The 17,157-nt window shown below is 46.2% G+C and overlaps 1 protein-coding gene across 1 annotated transcript in view; it reads left to right on the top strand.

Annotated features, from left to right (window-relative positions):
• Positions 1 to 3,292: 3,292 nt before the first annotated feature.
• LOC146027126 (uncharacterized) overlaps positions 3,293 to 17,157 on the top strand; it is a 36,079-nt gene continuing 22,214 nt past the window's right edge. Inside the window, exon 1 of the mRNA XM_083158097.1 lies at positions 3,293 to 3,425. Within this exon, the coding sequence (XP_083014223.1) occupies positions 3,391 to 3,425 (35 nt within the window). The 5' untranslated portion in view covers positions 3,293 to 3,390. The remainder of the gene's footprint in view (positions 3,426 to 17,157) is intronic.

Below are 17,157 nucleotides of genomic sequence, written 5' to 3'. Positions count from 1 at the left end.
TTCTTGGCCCAGATGGTTATTGACAAGCTGAAAAAGGTATTTGGATGTAATTATACAGCACAGTTGCTCAATACAATCATTGTACAAACATTTCTGCTGCCGGCACAGAAGAATATAAAGGGATTTCTCCATGGCCACAGTATGTTACTACTGACATTCTATCTGGGATCTGTTGTGTGTCTCACATTACATTCCCAATTCCAAGAACATGTAACCATTCTGCCATTTCCTGTCATATGTGTCCTAAAGGTCCATACACACTGGGCTATTATGCCCAGTGTGTGTGGACAGCGATGATCGCTATCATCGCTGAGGGGGAAAGCTGCTCAGTGCATACACACTGGGCGGCTTTTCCCCCTGCCCGGCGGGGGAGGACGGCTTTGCATAGTGCAGAGCTATGCAAAGCCGTCCTCAAAGCCGCTCATCTGCTTGTAATAGCAGCAGATGAACGGCTTTCCTGGCGATGATGCGGGAGCGTGCAGCATCGCTCATCGCCGGGGCACACACACTGGGCGGCTTTGAGCTGAAAGCCGCTCAAACCTGCTTTTTTGAGCGACTTTCAGCTTAAAGTCACCCCGTGTCTATGAGCCTTAATGCTGATGTGTCTGTGTAACAATGGCTGCTCAGGTCTTGCTTGGCAATTGTATAGACATTTGTAAATAAGACTACATGCATTACTTACACGCATCTTATAGATATACACAACATATCACATAGGCATGGGGCACTAAGTGACATCGGCCAGAACTTTCTATACCTGTTATCACTAGAAATATATGTATTGGTGTTTGATAGAAACATATCTGTACATTGTTATATTGTCACTATACAATAGTCTAACGTTACTTATCTGATTATTGTCTGTCTAACAGGAATGACTGCAGAGAAACCAGTGGGATGATGCAGGTGAGGGGCAAACACACGGGCGATTTATGCCCTATTTCTAAGCGATCTGTCTAGGACACTTAGAAATGAAGCTCGGATCGCTCCCTTTGTACACCCTATAGCTATGGAGGTTCGCAGCCCTGCACATCACTATCGCCCACAAATATAGACAGTGCATGCACGTTCTATCCTGCTTACATTACCAGTCCGCATAGGCAAACACTGCTCAGCACAGATTGCTCAGCGCATATAGCAGGTGAGTCCCATGTGTGCTGAGCCATCTGTGCTTAAGCAGCACAGGACTCAAGTCTCCCCGTGTACAGGGCTTTAGTTGAGTATGTACTCCATTGTGATGCTCTTTATATTTATTAATCCTATTTATGAAATGCAGAAAAGTCACCTCCCAATAAAAAAACACCCATGTAGATCTTTTACTTATCTGCCAATAGTTATAGCATAGCTAACAGCTGCGTCAGCCGTCGCCAGAGAAAAGATTCAGCTATTTTCCATAAAGCCACAATCTTTATTCACTGCTGCACAATGCGCGGCATAGCGGGGCATATGGTATGCGTACACTCCCGCTATGCATTCACTTATATAGGAGCTGGCTGGTGCGGGTACATGCACCCCGCTGCTTTATGGGAGCCTGCTGCGATGCGCTCACACTGCAATCCCACTACAGCAAGCTGCTATACGCAGCAAAGCTGTAGCAGGACACATCTGTAGTCAGTAATAGTGGCCGGCTGTCAGAGTGCAGAGTTTACTTGTAGCAGTAATTGGACAGTAGAGTAGATCAGATACTCTGGTTTTCAATAGAGATCAGAGGACTGAACAGATTAATCCTATAACACAGGAGGTTATTCTGGTTGGTGCGTACATTTCCGAAATCTTTCGGAGCGGGCCGCACGCCACGCTGTGCGGACATCGTCCGAAGAAACGCCCACCGGACCTCCGCATATGGACGGACTCACACTGGAAGAACAGGACGTGTTTACGGACGACATCCAAACCTTGCGTGTGCGGTGGAAACACACATATTCTGCACGGTCTTACAGCGTTTGCACGGTCTTACCGCGTCAGAACGGACGGGAACCTGGCTGTACGCTCCGATGGGGTGTATTTATTTATTATTGAAGCAATGACAAGAGTGTAATTAATGAGTAATGAGTAAAGGAGTGGATTGTATTGTGTTCAGCTGACATTGGTTGAGGTGCGCCCGTACTGATTGGGCGTTCCGATTGCCTAGCGCATGACCGAGTGGTGTCCGCAAAGAAATACTTGCTTATGGACACCGCATATTTCTTGCCTTTTGGTTCGTGTGCATTCGGTGTGCTGTCCGAATGCACGCCTACCAGAATGAGTGCACTCCCTCGTGCACGCCCATGTTTACGCCAAGTTTAGCCCACTTTGAAACTACGCCCCTGTGTAGTTCCAAATGACGCCCATAAGCAATGTTCCCTCTAATTTTACGAAGGCTGTGTGCGGCAAAAGATTTTTGCTGTGCAACTTTGGAAGGAAATTTAAATTTTTGTGCGTCACTTATATATAACTGGAAAATGACGTTAAGCATTTGTGTTAACATCACTTCAAAATGATATTAAACGTTTAAACATTCAAACACAACACACAATGTAGTTAATGGGTGAAACACACATTAATTGAGTCCACAACTGCAACAAGGGACCACTGCTGCTTTGTGCGCTCTGTTGAAATGTGTGTGCGCACGCTCGCCGAGTTGTGTGCGCGTGCACGTGCGCACAGCTTAGAGGGAACACTGCCCATAAGACGCCCATATTTCACGAGTGAATGCGGTGCACATTTCTGTACGGTATTAGTGCGAACAAGTACGGAGACCATGTGTGGCACATGCGCATAGCGTTGCCCACGCATGTGCAAAAAAAAGAATTCGGGAAAGTACGCATCGACCACAATAAGGCCCACAGTGACTAATGCTTACTTACATCCAACATCTTATAAAGTTATATACAACCAATTACATCATTTATATTAATAATTTATAAATGTAATATCATATTTACCATGTTAATGAGGTCCATGGCAGCAGATTCTGTTGCGCAGAATCTTGAGTGAGCAGCATGACCTCCGGTTATCATTTCGTTCAGGATGACTCCAAATGAGAACCAGTCTTCGCCAATCATGTACTCCTTGCCGAAATACAGCTACCAGAAGAAAGCGATTGGTTACCAACATTTTAGCAATCACTTTATTTTTTAATTTTTGCTTTTCTTTTTAATTAACAAAATAGCGGTAAAGATAACCCCTACATGTTATAGTAACAGCAGCAATATTTTATATTGTTTATAAATAATAAGTACTTCGCTGTTTTTAGGTATATTCTGTCCCGAGTTATTGCTCTTTCACTTGTATATGCTAGTTCACGTACTATATATTCTTTACAGCAGCTGTCCTGCCAACACACGGCAACAGTCTCACGTCATCTTCCCCTGGTAAGAGTCGGACCGGAAGTCGCATGTACCCGATCCCATGGAGGACGCTATGGTGGAGGGTAGTCACTTAAGGTAATGCTGGTTACACACCAGAATGATTTTTCTCAGTCCCATCAATGTCGATAAAATTTAGTCCGATTTTATGTAAATTGGGCACGTTTTGGCATGTTTTAGATCCGATTCCGATCTGATGGTTACCCTTTGAGCGCTTATTGTATGTATGCACTATTTCCATCTTTATCACTCTTGGGATTATTACTTTGTGCATGATATGTTTGCAGCACTTTGGGTTCAGCTGCGCACTTTGGTCTGATTTGTATTTTTCAATCATGATCATTCCGGTGTGCACCCAACATAAGAGTCATATTGTTTACTGTTAATTCTGCACCAGACCCAGAAGTCCAATGCCAGAGCTGCATCGCAATTGACAGCTCTTATGGAAAGAGCTGTCCTCTGCATTAATAATCGCATATGTTAGTGCATGTGGGATTAGTAATAATGCGGTACCCGGGGAATGCTGGTGATGTGGTGGTGGGGGGGGGATGTTAGTGCATCTTCCACATGGAGAGAAATTGCCAACACTTGGCAGAATCAGAATTACCCAGAAATGTGCAATGATGCATGTGCGTGCTACAGTGAATGCCCTTTTTACCCAACTTGGCTATATGCCGTCACATACGGGGTTGGAATCAGGCCCCATGTACATAGTTACATGAGGAAACAGTAGGAAACCCTTTGCATTTACCTCAGGAATAATGACTCCACACCTTCTAGCACAGCCAGTAACACCCTCGTCTCTAGGCGTGATCTCAAGGGCCAGACCGAAGTCGGCGATCTTGAGATGTCCTGTTGGAGTCACCAAGATGTTCTCTGGTTTTAGGTCGTTGTGAAGAAAATAAAATCTTTGTTTTCATACAAACAGGAATTATTTGGTACATAAATTATATTGCACGTTACATGTGTACATTCTAACTAATAGTAGTTTCATATGTTTGGGAGCAAGGACTAATGTAATCATATTTAGGTTAGTGTCCATGTGATTCCACCATGTCATGTACATTTGTATGTGTGCTGCAGAATTCTAGGTTATTTAATAGTGGAACCTTCCTCAGCCCAATAACCCCTGTGATACTAATATGTGTGGTTACAGCAGACTGTAAATAACTAGTGATATTGATGTCATAGGAAGCAGCAAATGGAGGCTGATGCTGGTCGTTCCCAGCTGGGGAAGGGGAGCAGCTTATAAATGGGGTCAGTTTATTCTTATTTGTAACCAGAAAATAAATAATAACAATACACTGACACGTGGGCCAGGCAGCACATTGTGCTTATTGTGCTGTTATTCCCTGAGTGCAGTCGCTGCAATTTATCATTGGGGATTGTAAGCTTTTAGGGGTAATGGGCCTTATTCAGATCTGAGCTCAGTACTAATTTGTTTGGAAAATGGGCAAAACCATGTGCACTGCAGGTGGGGCAGATGAAACCTGTGCAGAGAGAGTTACATTTGGGTGGGGTGTGCTGAAACTGAAATCTAAATTGCAGTGTAAAAATAATGCAGCCAGTATTTACCCTGCACAGAAACAAAATAACTCACACAAATCTAACTCTCGATACATGTTACATTTGCACCACCTGCAGTGCACATGGTTTTGCCCATTTTCCAAACATATTTGTACTGAGCTCAGATCTGAATAAGGCCCAATGGGTGAGCTATTTACCTGTGTAGTGAGTGCCAGACACCTTTAGATTCATATAAATAGCAATTGGAGATGGAATTAAAGGAACCATATTAGGTGAAGTTATCCAACATGTGTCCATCCACCTCTTCCGCAATTATTTATTTTAGCTTTCCTTAATTTGTCATCTGTCACTCCTGCTCTTCTTACTTCCCTTACTACACCTCTTATAACCTCCGTCCTCCTCTTTTTTATTTACCTCCCACTCCTTCCAACTTATTACCCCGCACCTCCCACTCCATCCCTCCACCTCCTTTCCCTGCATGTCTACTCCCTCCTTGCTCCTCTGCGCCTCCCACTCCCTCCCTCCACCTGCTTCCCCTGCACCTCTCACTACCTACTTCCTCCTCCTTCCTCAGCACCTCCCCCTCCTTCCCCTGCACTTCTTACTCCATCCTTCCACCTCCTTCGCCTGCACCTCTCACTTCCTCCTCCTTGTTCTGCATCTCTCACTCCCTCTTTCTTCCTCTACACCTCCCACTTACTTCCTCTACCTCCTTACCCTGCACTTCTTACTCCATCCTTCCACCTTCTTCCCCTGCACCTATCCCTCCCTTCCTCCACCTCCCTCCCACCTCCTTCCCCTGCACCTCTCACTCCCTACTCAATACTCTCCTCAGCCATAATTGACAATAAAAGCATAAAACAATTGTGCAGAGACAGCCTCTGTGGCTACTGAGAGCTGTAGATAACGATTGTACATTACTATGTAAAGGAGGCCATGTAACATGTAAGTGGGAAATATGTGCCAATTGGTAACATGTATAGCGTGTAGAATGTAGGAAGCAGACATGATCAGCATATTACATTCTGCATTATACACTCCATAGTAATATTGCTTTATTATACTATTATCATACTGTAACTATATAATTACCCATGGACTATTCCCTTGGAATGGAGGAATTGAATCCCGCATACTATCTCTGCTGCATAGAACCTGTTGGATAGAAAACAGGTTAATGTGACATTGTAGGATGTATAAATAAAGGGTGTGGTATAGGGGTCCGACAGTCGGGATCACGACAGTCATTAGCCCGACATCGGGATCCCGACTGGCCGGAATCAGACAGCATGGTGAGCGCAATAAAGCCCCTTGCGGGCTCGCTGTGCTCTCCACGCTGTGGGCACGGAGGCTCGCTACGCTTGCCACCTATTGTATTCTTCTTCTATGGGGGTCGTGGACCCACACGAGGGAGAATAGCCGGTGGCCGTCGGGCACCCGGCTGTCTGTGTTTTGACAGTCGGGATCCCGTCGTCGGGTAAATGACTGTCGGGATCCTGACTGTCGGGACCCCGTCCGGCACCCATAAATAATGGCTGAGTGATTCCCAGATGACGCTCCCCCATTCTCTGACAAAGGCCTCATTTAGTTTGTTTCACATTCACCAGCTGAGGTTTCCCATATGAGGTTAATATGAGGTTTCCCATATGAGGTTAATATGAGGTTTCCCATATGAGGTTAATATGAGGTTTCCCATATGAGGTTAATATGAGGTTTCTGGTTTTGTGCATTGGTGCAATTCACTTCATATTGGGGGTTATTCTGGTTGATTCACAAAGCTACGAATTTGCAGCCTTGCGAATCCATGTAACCCCGCAGTGCGAATGGTGGTACACCATCCCTCCATTCGCAAGGGCGATTCGCTGGCAGGGACTGCGAATGGATGTTACACAGTAGCATCCAATCGCTGCCTTGTGCGATCAGCCCATATAATTCCATGGTCACCGGCCATGGAACTATGGGGAAGGCGTACGCATATAACAGTGACTTATCCTACTAGCCGCTGTCATTCACTGCTACTAATAGGTTACACAGAGGGGATATGGTCATTGGCTCACCAGCATGTTGGTTGACAGTCATTAGGTCGACATGCATTTAGGTCGACAGGTTCATTAATTTGACAGCATCAAAAGGTCAACACGGGTTAGGTCTACAGTCAAAAAGTTTTCACATTTTTTTGTCCCAAATGTTGTACGCATGGTGGTGGGGGGTGGGGCATTTGCTCACCCAGCAGGTGGCGGTACAGGTACTGGTACTGAATTAGGCCCTGAGTCTCAAACCATGGAATAGTAAATGCAACAGTTTTCATCTGAAATTTACATCTGACGTGTGTCATTTCCCAAACCACATACACAGCTGCCCCTTAGTACACGGCCACCTTCATGTTGCTGCACACAGTGATGACAGCAGCTGTATAATCCTGTCACATCTGACGTGTGTCATTTCCCAAACCACATACACAGCTGCCCCTTAGTACACGGCCACCTTCATGTTGCTGCACACAGTGATGACAGCAGCTGTATAATCCTGTCACATCTGACGTGTGTCATTTCCCAAACCACATACACAGCTGCCCCTTAGTACACGGCCACCTTCATGTTGCTGCACACAGTGATGACAGCAGCTGTATAATCCTGTCACATGTGACGTGTGTCATCTCCCAAACCACATACACAGCTGCCCCTTAGTACACGGCCACCTTCATGTTGCTGCACACAGTGATGCCAGCAGCTGTATAATCCTGTCACATGTGACGTGTGTCATTTCCCAAACCACATACATAGCTGCCCCTTAGTACACGGCCACCTTCATGTTGCTGCACACAGTGATGACAGCAGCTGTATAATCCTGTCACATTCAATACCTCCCAACTTTGTAGCTGCAGAATTCGCCGCGCGAGCGGCCAACGAGGGGTGGGGCTTATGTAAATGAGGGGCGCAGCTTATGCTAATGAGACGCGTCCCCATTTTCGGCCGGGAATAGACGCTGTGCGCTTGCGCACTGCGTCTATTCTGTCAAATTGGGGGGCTCCCAACTGCCCCCCCCCCCCGCAGCGGGACACCTCCGGCCGCGGGTGGGACAGCGGGACAGGACCCGGTAATCGGGACTGTCGCGATGAAATCGTGAGTGTTGGGAGGTATGTAATCCTGTCACAGCTGGAGTTAGTTATTACTAATAGTATTACTTTGCCCAATATAAGGTGACACATATAAGGCATGCTTTTCTATACTGTATTATATATTGATACATCAGAACCCTTCTGAATGAATACAAAATGTATATGTATAATATATAATCTATCAGTAACTCCTCCCTCTATCAGCAGCTGTAACAACACATTACTCTATATCCTCACCTTGCACTGGAGATGTCCATGGGCCCATTCCTCATCAGGAGACTACGGAAGTCTCCGCCACTGGCATACTCCATCCCAAAGAACACGTGATTCTGTGTATGGTAGAAACAATTGTGTTATTATAATATAATAACAGCAATAGCAAAGGTTAGCATGGCTTCTGTACCAATTACATAAATAACCGTACGTAACTGCTGCTGCAAATAAAATACAAGAACACTGTCCGTAAAGTAAGGACAAAATCTGTAGTGTAAAGTCGTGGCAGCCGAACTGTTGTGTAGAAGAGATTTTTACGCATGCGCTGTACTGTTTGGGAAAAGTGACATCTGGTGGTCAATGAGTGTAATTGCAGGTTACATTTACAAGATTACATTACATTTATAACGCAATCTATAACGGGACTATAGCGCAAGGAGCAGGCGCGATTCATGCGCGATTTGCATAGCGCACATTATGCGCAACGCAGCCATGATGTACTTGGCCACATCTGTACATGGCAGGACAGGCAGGAGGGACAGAGCTAGGGCGAGGGGAATGTCACCTTTGTCCGAAATAACTAAGTAAGGAGAAATACTATACATTACTCATTCACTTCTCAGGCCATCAATAGTGTAAAACTATGCAATGGGTGTCCATCGATAGTTTTACATATTGATGGTCATCTATTATGTAAAACAAATGGGCGGGGCTTCGCGGGTGTCGGGGGCAGAGCCATCTGGTTCTCCCCCATTGATCACAAAAGTATTCAATATCGGCCATAACCCATTGATGATTTTGAATCATCGATGGTCGATGGCCATCCATAGGACTGTCATGGGGAGGGGACGGGACCAGGGGGGCGGTGCCTAGGTTAACAGTACATAGGTGGACAGTCATTAGGCTAACCACTATAGGTCAATAGTCAATAGATCAACACATGAAATATGTCGACCTGCATTAGGTGGACATGATGAAAAGGTTGACACAAGCATTAGGTCGACATGCAAAAGGTCAGAGGCAGTCACAGCCGTACCGTGCTCTGATGGGAGAAGTAGCCATGGATGAGGAATGGGCACCCAGATGCAAGGTCTAGCACTTTTCTTTCCATGAATGCATGTTCTACGCCGATCTCTAGGAGCCATCTCTTGCTCATGACCTTCACAGCCAACAACTGGCTGTGAGCTGAGTGTGAGGCCAGGAGAACCTAGAGGAAATATGACAGTGTTAACCTCATAACCACAGTGTCCTGGTGACGTCATACCTTGTGGGTCCCTAACACTAAGCTGAAAGGCCCCCATACAGTAATTCGATTTGGTCCAATTTCATCCGAATCTGATGGATAGGGCCGAGCCATGTGTATGACATGCCATCGGATTTAGTGCATGGTCCCCTATCATAACGGAGGCTAACGGATGGCATGCGATGTTGCCATCCGAGAAGATCCAAGGCTGCTCCCGGGGGGCGGTAGGGAGGGGGGGGTCGATGGCCATACACTTATGTGATACATCGCAATAGTGTATGGCCAGCTTTACATCTGGGACGCGGAATCCCCCCATGCCGGTAAAGCCCAGCCACCACCGGGCACCACCCTAGAAATATGCTTTTGTGTTACTGTTAATAAGAAAAACATGAGCTATGTGCTAAGGAGTGATACATAAGTGATGGACATAAATTAGACAGTGTTACACTGGTAAACAATAATAAAGTGCTACATCGAATGCTACCATGTGATGCCCCAAGCAGCCAGGCCGTACCCACTCTGGAGTATTATATAATACTTTTACTGCCAGAGATTTTGCACCTTGCAGGTTGCGTTTCAGTGAAGCAGCATCTTCTACACAATGTAAAGACGTTTCACACGTATATAAGTGCCACATGTAATACAGGCAACATTCCCTGATGTTCTAGCTGATGCTGCACTGATAATGTAAGAAAAGGGCCACTCTATAGCGGTAGGAGGTCACACATTACACAGTGCGTCAAATCCTTCCATGCTTCTATCACCCCACATACTGTAACCTTATTACAGTGACTACTAGAAGAGGTCGCCCTACCAGAACCATCTGACACTGTAGTGTTATATTATAGCGGGGGAATGTTACACATCATGCAGTTATACTGTGTGCAATATCATTACATGGAATGGTGAATCACAACTGACATTGAATGATATTGCACTGCAGCCTTGTTCACCTCTAATAATATGGAGACATATAGTAATTCCCCTGTGACAACTGAAACCTCATTGCTTACCTTCCCAAAACCACCTTGGCCTAACTGATGGGATAACGTCAGTCCCTGGATGGTACGAGAGACTGCATCTCTGAGGCAGGATGATGGAGCACTGCTGGTTTCTGATGGAGAGAGAAGCCAGAGGAAAACATTTCAACAGTGCCCATATATGATAGAACATGAATTAAGGTGACATTTATATTACCATGCCCCCCCAACTTTGGCAGATGAGGAAGAAGGACGCTTGTGTGCGCCCAAATTTCTGTGGGCGTGGCCTCATGCTCCATGGGTGTGACCTATGCTCATGGAACTGCTGCGAGGCACGCCCCATCTATGCAGCTCTGGGGGCATGTCCAGCACTTAGTGAGCTGCTGGCCATGCTCCCAGCCGCTCTGCCTGCCTGAATAGATGCAGTGCGCATGCACACAGCATTAAATTCCCGCTGAGCAGCGGCAGGCAGGGGGGATTCCCTGCTGCCCCACCAGCACTGAATGCTGCTGACCCTGGGTGGGATGCCAGACCGTTGGGAAGAATGTATAAACTCAACATTGGGTATCTTTATGCATACACTTTAACAAAACTCAACCTTTATCAACTTATAGCTTATAACCTTAACACTTAGAATAAGACACGGACACAAGTGCTGGCATTTCAAAAATGAATGTCAAATTTATTGATTGACAACTATGACCTAACTATATATGGTGGCGGCACTAAAGAACAGTCAGGGGAAAGGGGTAACATCACACACGATTCACACACCGCTGGTGATCAACCCTCCCTTCATAACCCACCTGTGCAGGTGGTGTAAGCCATCTCCCGTCCAGGAGCATGGGCTAATGACATATCAATGTCGGGAGAGCGCACCCACTATTTACATATTATTGCATATAAGGACCGTTCTTTACCACCACCGAGAATAGAAAAATAGGGATGGGAGGGAGGGGAAAGCTTCTCAAAGAGGCCGATCACCTGACTCCCTGTCCACTCATAGCCTGCCAACTCCTCCCCTGTACACCCATTGGCTATTCCCTACCTCATCAGATCTCAGCAAGTACAACATGCTACTTATAGTGACAGCATCAAAGAACCCTTCAGTGGTTTATGTCTTCTCAGTGCTTAATCAGTCATCGGTTCTCTTTACAGCAGAGAAACAGGGTAAAGTGACCAGAAAATCAGCCAAGTGACATGAAGATTTCCATTCAGTTATCCTACTGGGGAAAATGTTAGTCCAGTAGCATCAGGAGGCTAATAAGCTATTTTGCTTAGAGATTTTCTTTTATGAAAACAGGACAGAGCGATGCACATTGTCATATGCACACGTGTGCGGGACGGGAGAAGTACATATCCAACTCCACCAACTGTATCTTGTCCCCATTGGGTAATGCTATCTTCAGATAGGGGGGAGTGTGCAACAAATAAGGTATTATGTATTAGCAGGGCGCCCATTGCGTAGTGGTGTAATGAGAATACCAATACACCACTATGCTGGCTACGTAAACTACGTAATTTTCGTAACTGGAGCTGTGCTAATACATAATGGATCATATCCCCACTATCCACGTCATACCCCCATTATCCATGGGGGCGTGGAGTTAATTTTATAAAGTGTGGCGAGTGTAGCGTGCCAGCTGAGCCCGAAGCGTGGCGAGCCCAGCGAGGCGTCCCTTCGCGGGGCTCGCCACGCTCCACTCGCCTATGTGGATAATGGAGGTATGACTTGGATAGTGGGGATATGATTGTGTTAGTGATTGTGTGTAGTTTGTGTTTGTGTGTAGTGCATCATACTTACCCCTCAACGATGTCCACAGCGCCTCCAGCAGTCGGATCCTCGCACAGGCGGGTGCCATGACAGTCCTCCCCGGCAGAAATGTACTCAATTAGCGTATTGCCGCTGGGGGAGCAGGGAAACGATGTGATGCTCCCCCAGCGGCATTTCAGTGAATTACATAAATTTCTCCGGCGGCCGCCATATCCCCCCCCCCCCCTTCCGGCCGCCCGCCCAAGTTCCGCCGCTGCCCGCCGGGATGTCCCCCTCCGCCCGCAGAAACTCCGGCGCTGGCCGCCGGGATGTCCCCCGCCGGCCACCCTAAGCAGTAAGTCACATACAGTATTAGCCGGGCGCCCGTCAGTGGCTACGCTGACAATCTAGCATAAGCTACGTTGTCAGCGTAGCGTAGCCTGGTGCCCAGCTAATACATAAGTACCACAAATAATTACTGGCTGAGTAAGATACATGGTAAGAGGAATTATTGTATGGTTGGATGGAGACCACATCTGGTGGATTGGTTGGGTATAGGAGACGGATGCCAGCAGCTGTTTATGCAATTTGACCCATCACGCTTTTTATGTTTAATCTGAGGAAGGGGCTGGAGGGGAGGAGCTTATGTACCACTCTCATTCAAGTGCTGACTACCTTTATCTACACCTCTATCTGCTTCTCTCACAGACAGTGATCAGCGCTGGGCCTTACCCACTTACACTACCTATAACGACTATTATAAAACTGGCACTTGTTAATATTAAACATGATTTACAGAAATAATTTTTTAAACTGATGGAATAACTAGTCTGTTAAATTAATAAAAATAAACATAGGTCGAAAACAGCAGAAATAGCTCCTTTACTGTCAGCAAGAAAAGCACTGCTGCTGGCGGAGAGAGGGAGTCACACTGCAGGGGGTGACAGTTTATAGGAGAGAGTCACGCTGCAGTGGGGACAGATTATAGGAGGGAGTCACGTTGCTGGGGGATAGGCTGCAGGAGGGAGTCATGCTGCAGGAGGGAGTCACGCTGCGGGGTGGACAGTCTATAGGAGGGAGTCACGCTGTGGGGGGTGAAAGACTGCAGGAGGGAGTCACGCTGCAGTGGGGACAGATTATAGGAGGGAGTCATGCTGCGGGGGGATAGACTGCAGGAGGGAGTCACACTGCAGGGGGGGTCAGAACGGTGCATGGGGGAGTCATGCTGAGGGGGGGGGGGGGGGCAGAAAGAGTGAGTTGCGGTGGTGAGACCAGTACGTGGAGTTGTCATGCTGGGAGGGGGGGGGGGGACAGACTGCGGGAGCAGGTGATCCAGCACAACACAGTTATCTTGGTATACCTGTACTGCTAAGTAAAAGTGTTACTGGATTTAACAATAAGGTACAGTAGATATCACTGAATTAGATTTGGATGCAAGTAATTGAGCATTTTGTACATAAATTCATGGAGATGTATTTTCTAATATAAGTAGTAGACACAGAGGCCTCAGCACCTAGCTCCTATACTACAGCTACCAAACTACATTCAGTGTCTGTATAACCACCGTGTGTATGTATGTATCACTTACTTCTTCGGTCTGCATCTGCTTGTGGGTCTTCTCTCTTCTTTCTTACCGCGCTGGTCTCCTCTGAGCAGGGTGATGTCCTCCTGCAGATCTTCTTTCTCCTTGTGGCCGCCTTCCTCCTCGTCACCGTCCTTTTCTGCATGCCAAAACTCCACTTGGCCTTCCACCGCATGGCCAAACTCCACCTGGTCATCCTCCGCATCGCCATGCTCCACATCGCCGTCTTCGTAGCCGTCCTCTTCATCTCTTCTCTCTGCAAAGCCGTCCTCCTCCACGTAGCAATCTTGCCTGTAGCTCTCCTTCACATCTCTAGCTACCAACTGTCATCTGCCTACCAACTGCCACTTATGCAGCAGAGGGTGGAAAGTAAACAGCTTGGTTGCCATGACAACATTCAAAGCAGCAAGTGCTGTGCTGTGGCATTACCCAGTTATATCTGTGCACTACATACAAGTTGTATATGTTATATCAATTGGGGGGAATGTGTGATATTAGCATTGGATTTAATAGTGATTTCCTAAATTATGGTGGGGGGACATTTTTATAAGCAGACTGATTAGAATACAATTTATATATATTGAGGTACATATTTGGGGGACTTGTGTATTATCCACTAATACCACTAATTAAGGTATGCGATGGACACGATTTCAGACTTTTTCAGGGCTGAGTATTTTAAAATCGGGTCACATCGCATGCCATTACAATGGCGCATAATCAGCACTGACGGCATGGCACTCATACAGGAGGGGGGAGTGGGTTGTGGCGGCTTTGGGCCGTGGGAACGCCCAGCATTTCACAGACGTTCCCGGGGTTTCCGGTAGCAGGTGGCTGACATCACATGATGTTAAGGGTCCCATACATCAGCAATTAATTGTGACAATTTTTTAGATATGGAGATGATTGCCACAATTAATTTTAGATGTGTGGGCTCCCCCTTTTGGCAATCCCAATCAAAATCGCCAATCAATTGCTTAATCAGGTTTTTAAACATGTTTAATAATCTGGTATTATCTGCAGATCTTTTTTATATGTGTGGGCATTCCCAATTCGTCTTCTTTATCTATTTACATTATGAACAGCTGAAATGACAATCGATTGAGCAATTTCCAGATATGAAGATGCAATCTTTAGATGGAAAAATCTGCCGATCACTGAAATAAATCTGTAATGTGTGGGCAAGTCAGATAGATTGTAAAATCCATTAACTGTGATTGCTGATGTATGTGGCCCATTATTAGCCGCTCGCCCTGTCTTCAGCCGGAAGCCCTTAAATATAACTCAGTCTCCACTGACTATATATGTGAGCCCTGCAGAAATCATTCGATGGTCACCAACCATCGAATGATTTCTCCAGCAGCGGGACATGTAAGGGGATGTGTTTTCATACCATGGTTGCGAAAGGGATACGGCGGCGGCAGGTCAGCGATTCGTGGGGGCGGGCAAACTGGCACCCGATAAGCTGCGAGCTTTGCAATTTACTGAGTTAACCAGAATCAGGCCCATAGTGTACTGATGTACTGCGGCGTATAGGGGGTATGTATTGTAGTGATGTAGTGTGGAGCATTGGGGATATATAGTGTAGTGATGTACTGCGGAGTATAGGGGGTATGTATTGTAGTGATGGACTGACTGCTGGCTGCACTGATGTCACGCAGCCGCAGCACCTCCGCCGCTAGCTGACCCTGCGGCTGCACTCATGTCATGGCCGCTAGCTGACCCTGCGCTCCTACAGACCTGGCGCCCGTGCACCCGCCACCGGCTAAATAATAATAAAAAAAAGTGTGTTTGTACGGACCAGGCCCCCCTGACAGGCACGGGCCCTGGTAAATTGTACCCGCTCCCCCCCCTCTTGGCGGCCGTGGTAGTAGGTAGTATAGGGGTATATAGTGTAGTGATGTACTGCAGAGAATAAGGGTTGTATAGTGTTGTTATGTAGTGTGAAGTATAGGGGGTATATAATATAGTTTAGTGATGTAGTGCGGAGTATGAGGGGTATATAGTGTATTGATGTTTTGAGGAGTATAGGGGTTATATAGAGTAGTGATGTAGTGTGAAGTATAGGGGGTATATAGTGTAGTGATGTAGTGTGAATTATAGGGAGTATATAATGTAGTGCAGAGTATATGGGGTATATAGTGTAGTGATGTAGTACGGAGTATAGGTTTTATATAGTTTAGTGATGTAGTATGTAGTATAGGGGTATATAGTGTAGTGATGTACTGCGGAGTATAAGGGTTGTATAGTGTAGTTATGTAGTGTGAAGTTTAGGGGGTATATATTATAGTTTAGTGATGTAGTGCGGAGTATGAGGGGTATATAGTGTATTGATGTTATGAGGAGTATAGGGGTTATATAGAGTAGTAATGTAGTGTGAAGTATAGGGGCATATAGTGTAGCGATGTACTGCGGAGTATGAGGGGTATATAATGTATTGATGTTGTGAGTATATGGGTTAAATAGAGTAGTGATGTAGTGTGAAGTATAGGGGCATATAGTGTAGTGATGTAGTGCGGATTATGAGGGGTATATAGTGTATTGATAATGTGAGGAGTATAGGGGTTATATAGAGTAGTGATGTAGTGTGAAGTACAGTATAGGGGATATATTGTGTAGTGATGTAGTGCGGAGTATGAGGGGTATATAGTATAGTGAGGTACTGTGGAGTATAGGGGTTATCTAGAGTAGTGATGTAGTGTGAAGTATATGGGGATATATAGTTTAGTGATGTAGTGCTAAGTATAGGGGGTATATAGTTCATTGATGTAGTACGAAGTATAGGGGTTATATAGTGTAGTGATGTAGTGCTAAGTATAGGGGGTATATAGTGTAGGGGTATAGGTCCATAATTGCTGACGCTGCAAATTTGTAGACCAAGCCTGAATCAGGCCCATAGTGTAGTGATTAGGTGCTGTATATATATATGGCGTATATGGGACCTTATTCTGGTCCACTTGCTCCCCCGCCAGCTGTGCGGGTGAATTCGTCGAACGAAGGGGGGGGGGGGTTAATCCACAGGTTATACAGGGCCAGATGGAGCTGCAGCTCCAGGCCTACAAATAAAGTAGGCCCATCATCATGGCACCATGATGATCACCAGCTGGGCACAGTGTGGGCCATAAATCATGTTTGTATTTTGATGTGTTTAGCAAGAAAAGAAACACAGAAGGCTGAATAAGCCTGAAGTGACATAAACCACTAAGGGTTCTCACAGGTTACACTCTGCTGTTGGTCACATGGCTATGGTAATAAGGATGGGCACAAGGCCTATCAGAGCAGGGGGAGGGTCTAAGCAGGGTAGGAATGATCACGAGTTTAGAGTGATCAACCCCTGTCCAAGAAGCCCCACCCACCCTTCCCTGTTTCTTTTCCTCTTCGGCGGCGGTAAAGA

The sequence above is a fragment of the Crinia signifera genome, chromosome 8 (genome assembly GCF_055691185.1).
Source record: "Crinia signifera chromosome 8, ASM5569118v1, whole genome shotgun sequence".
Taxonomy (NCBI): Eukaryota; Metazoa; Chordata; class Amphibia; order Anura; family Myobatrachidae; genus Crinia; species Crinia signifera.
This window is presented reverse-complemented; position numbering and strand designations above follow the sequence as displayed.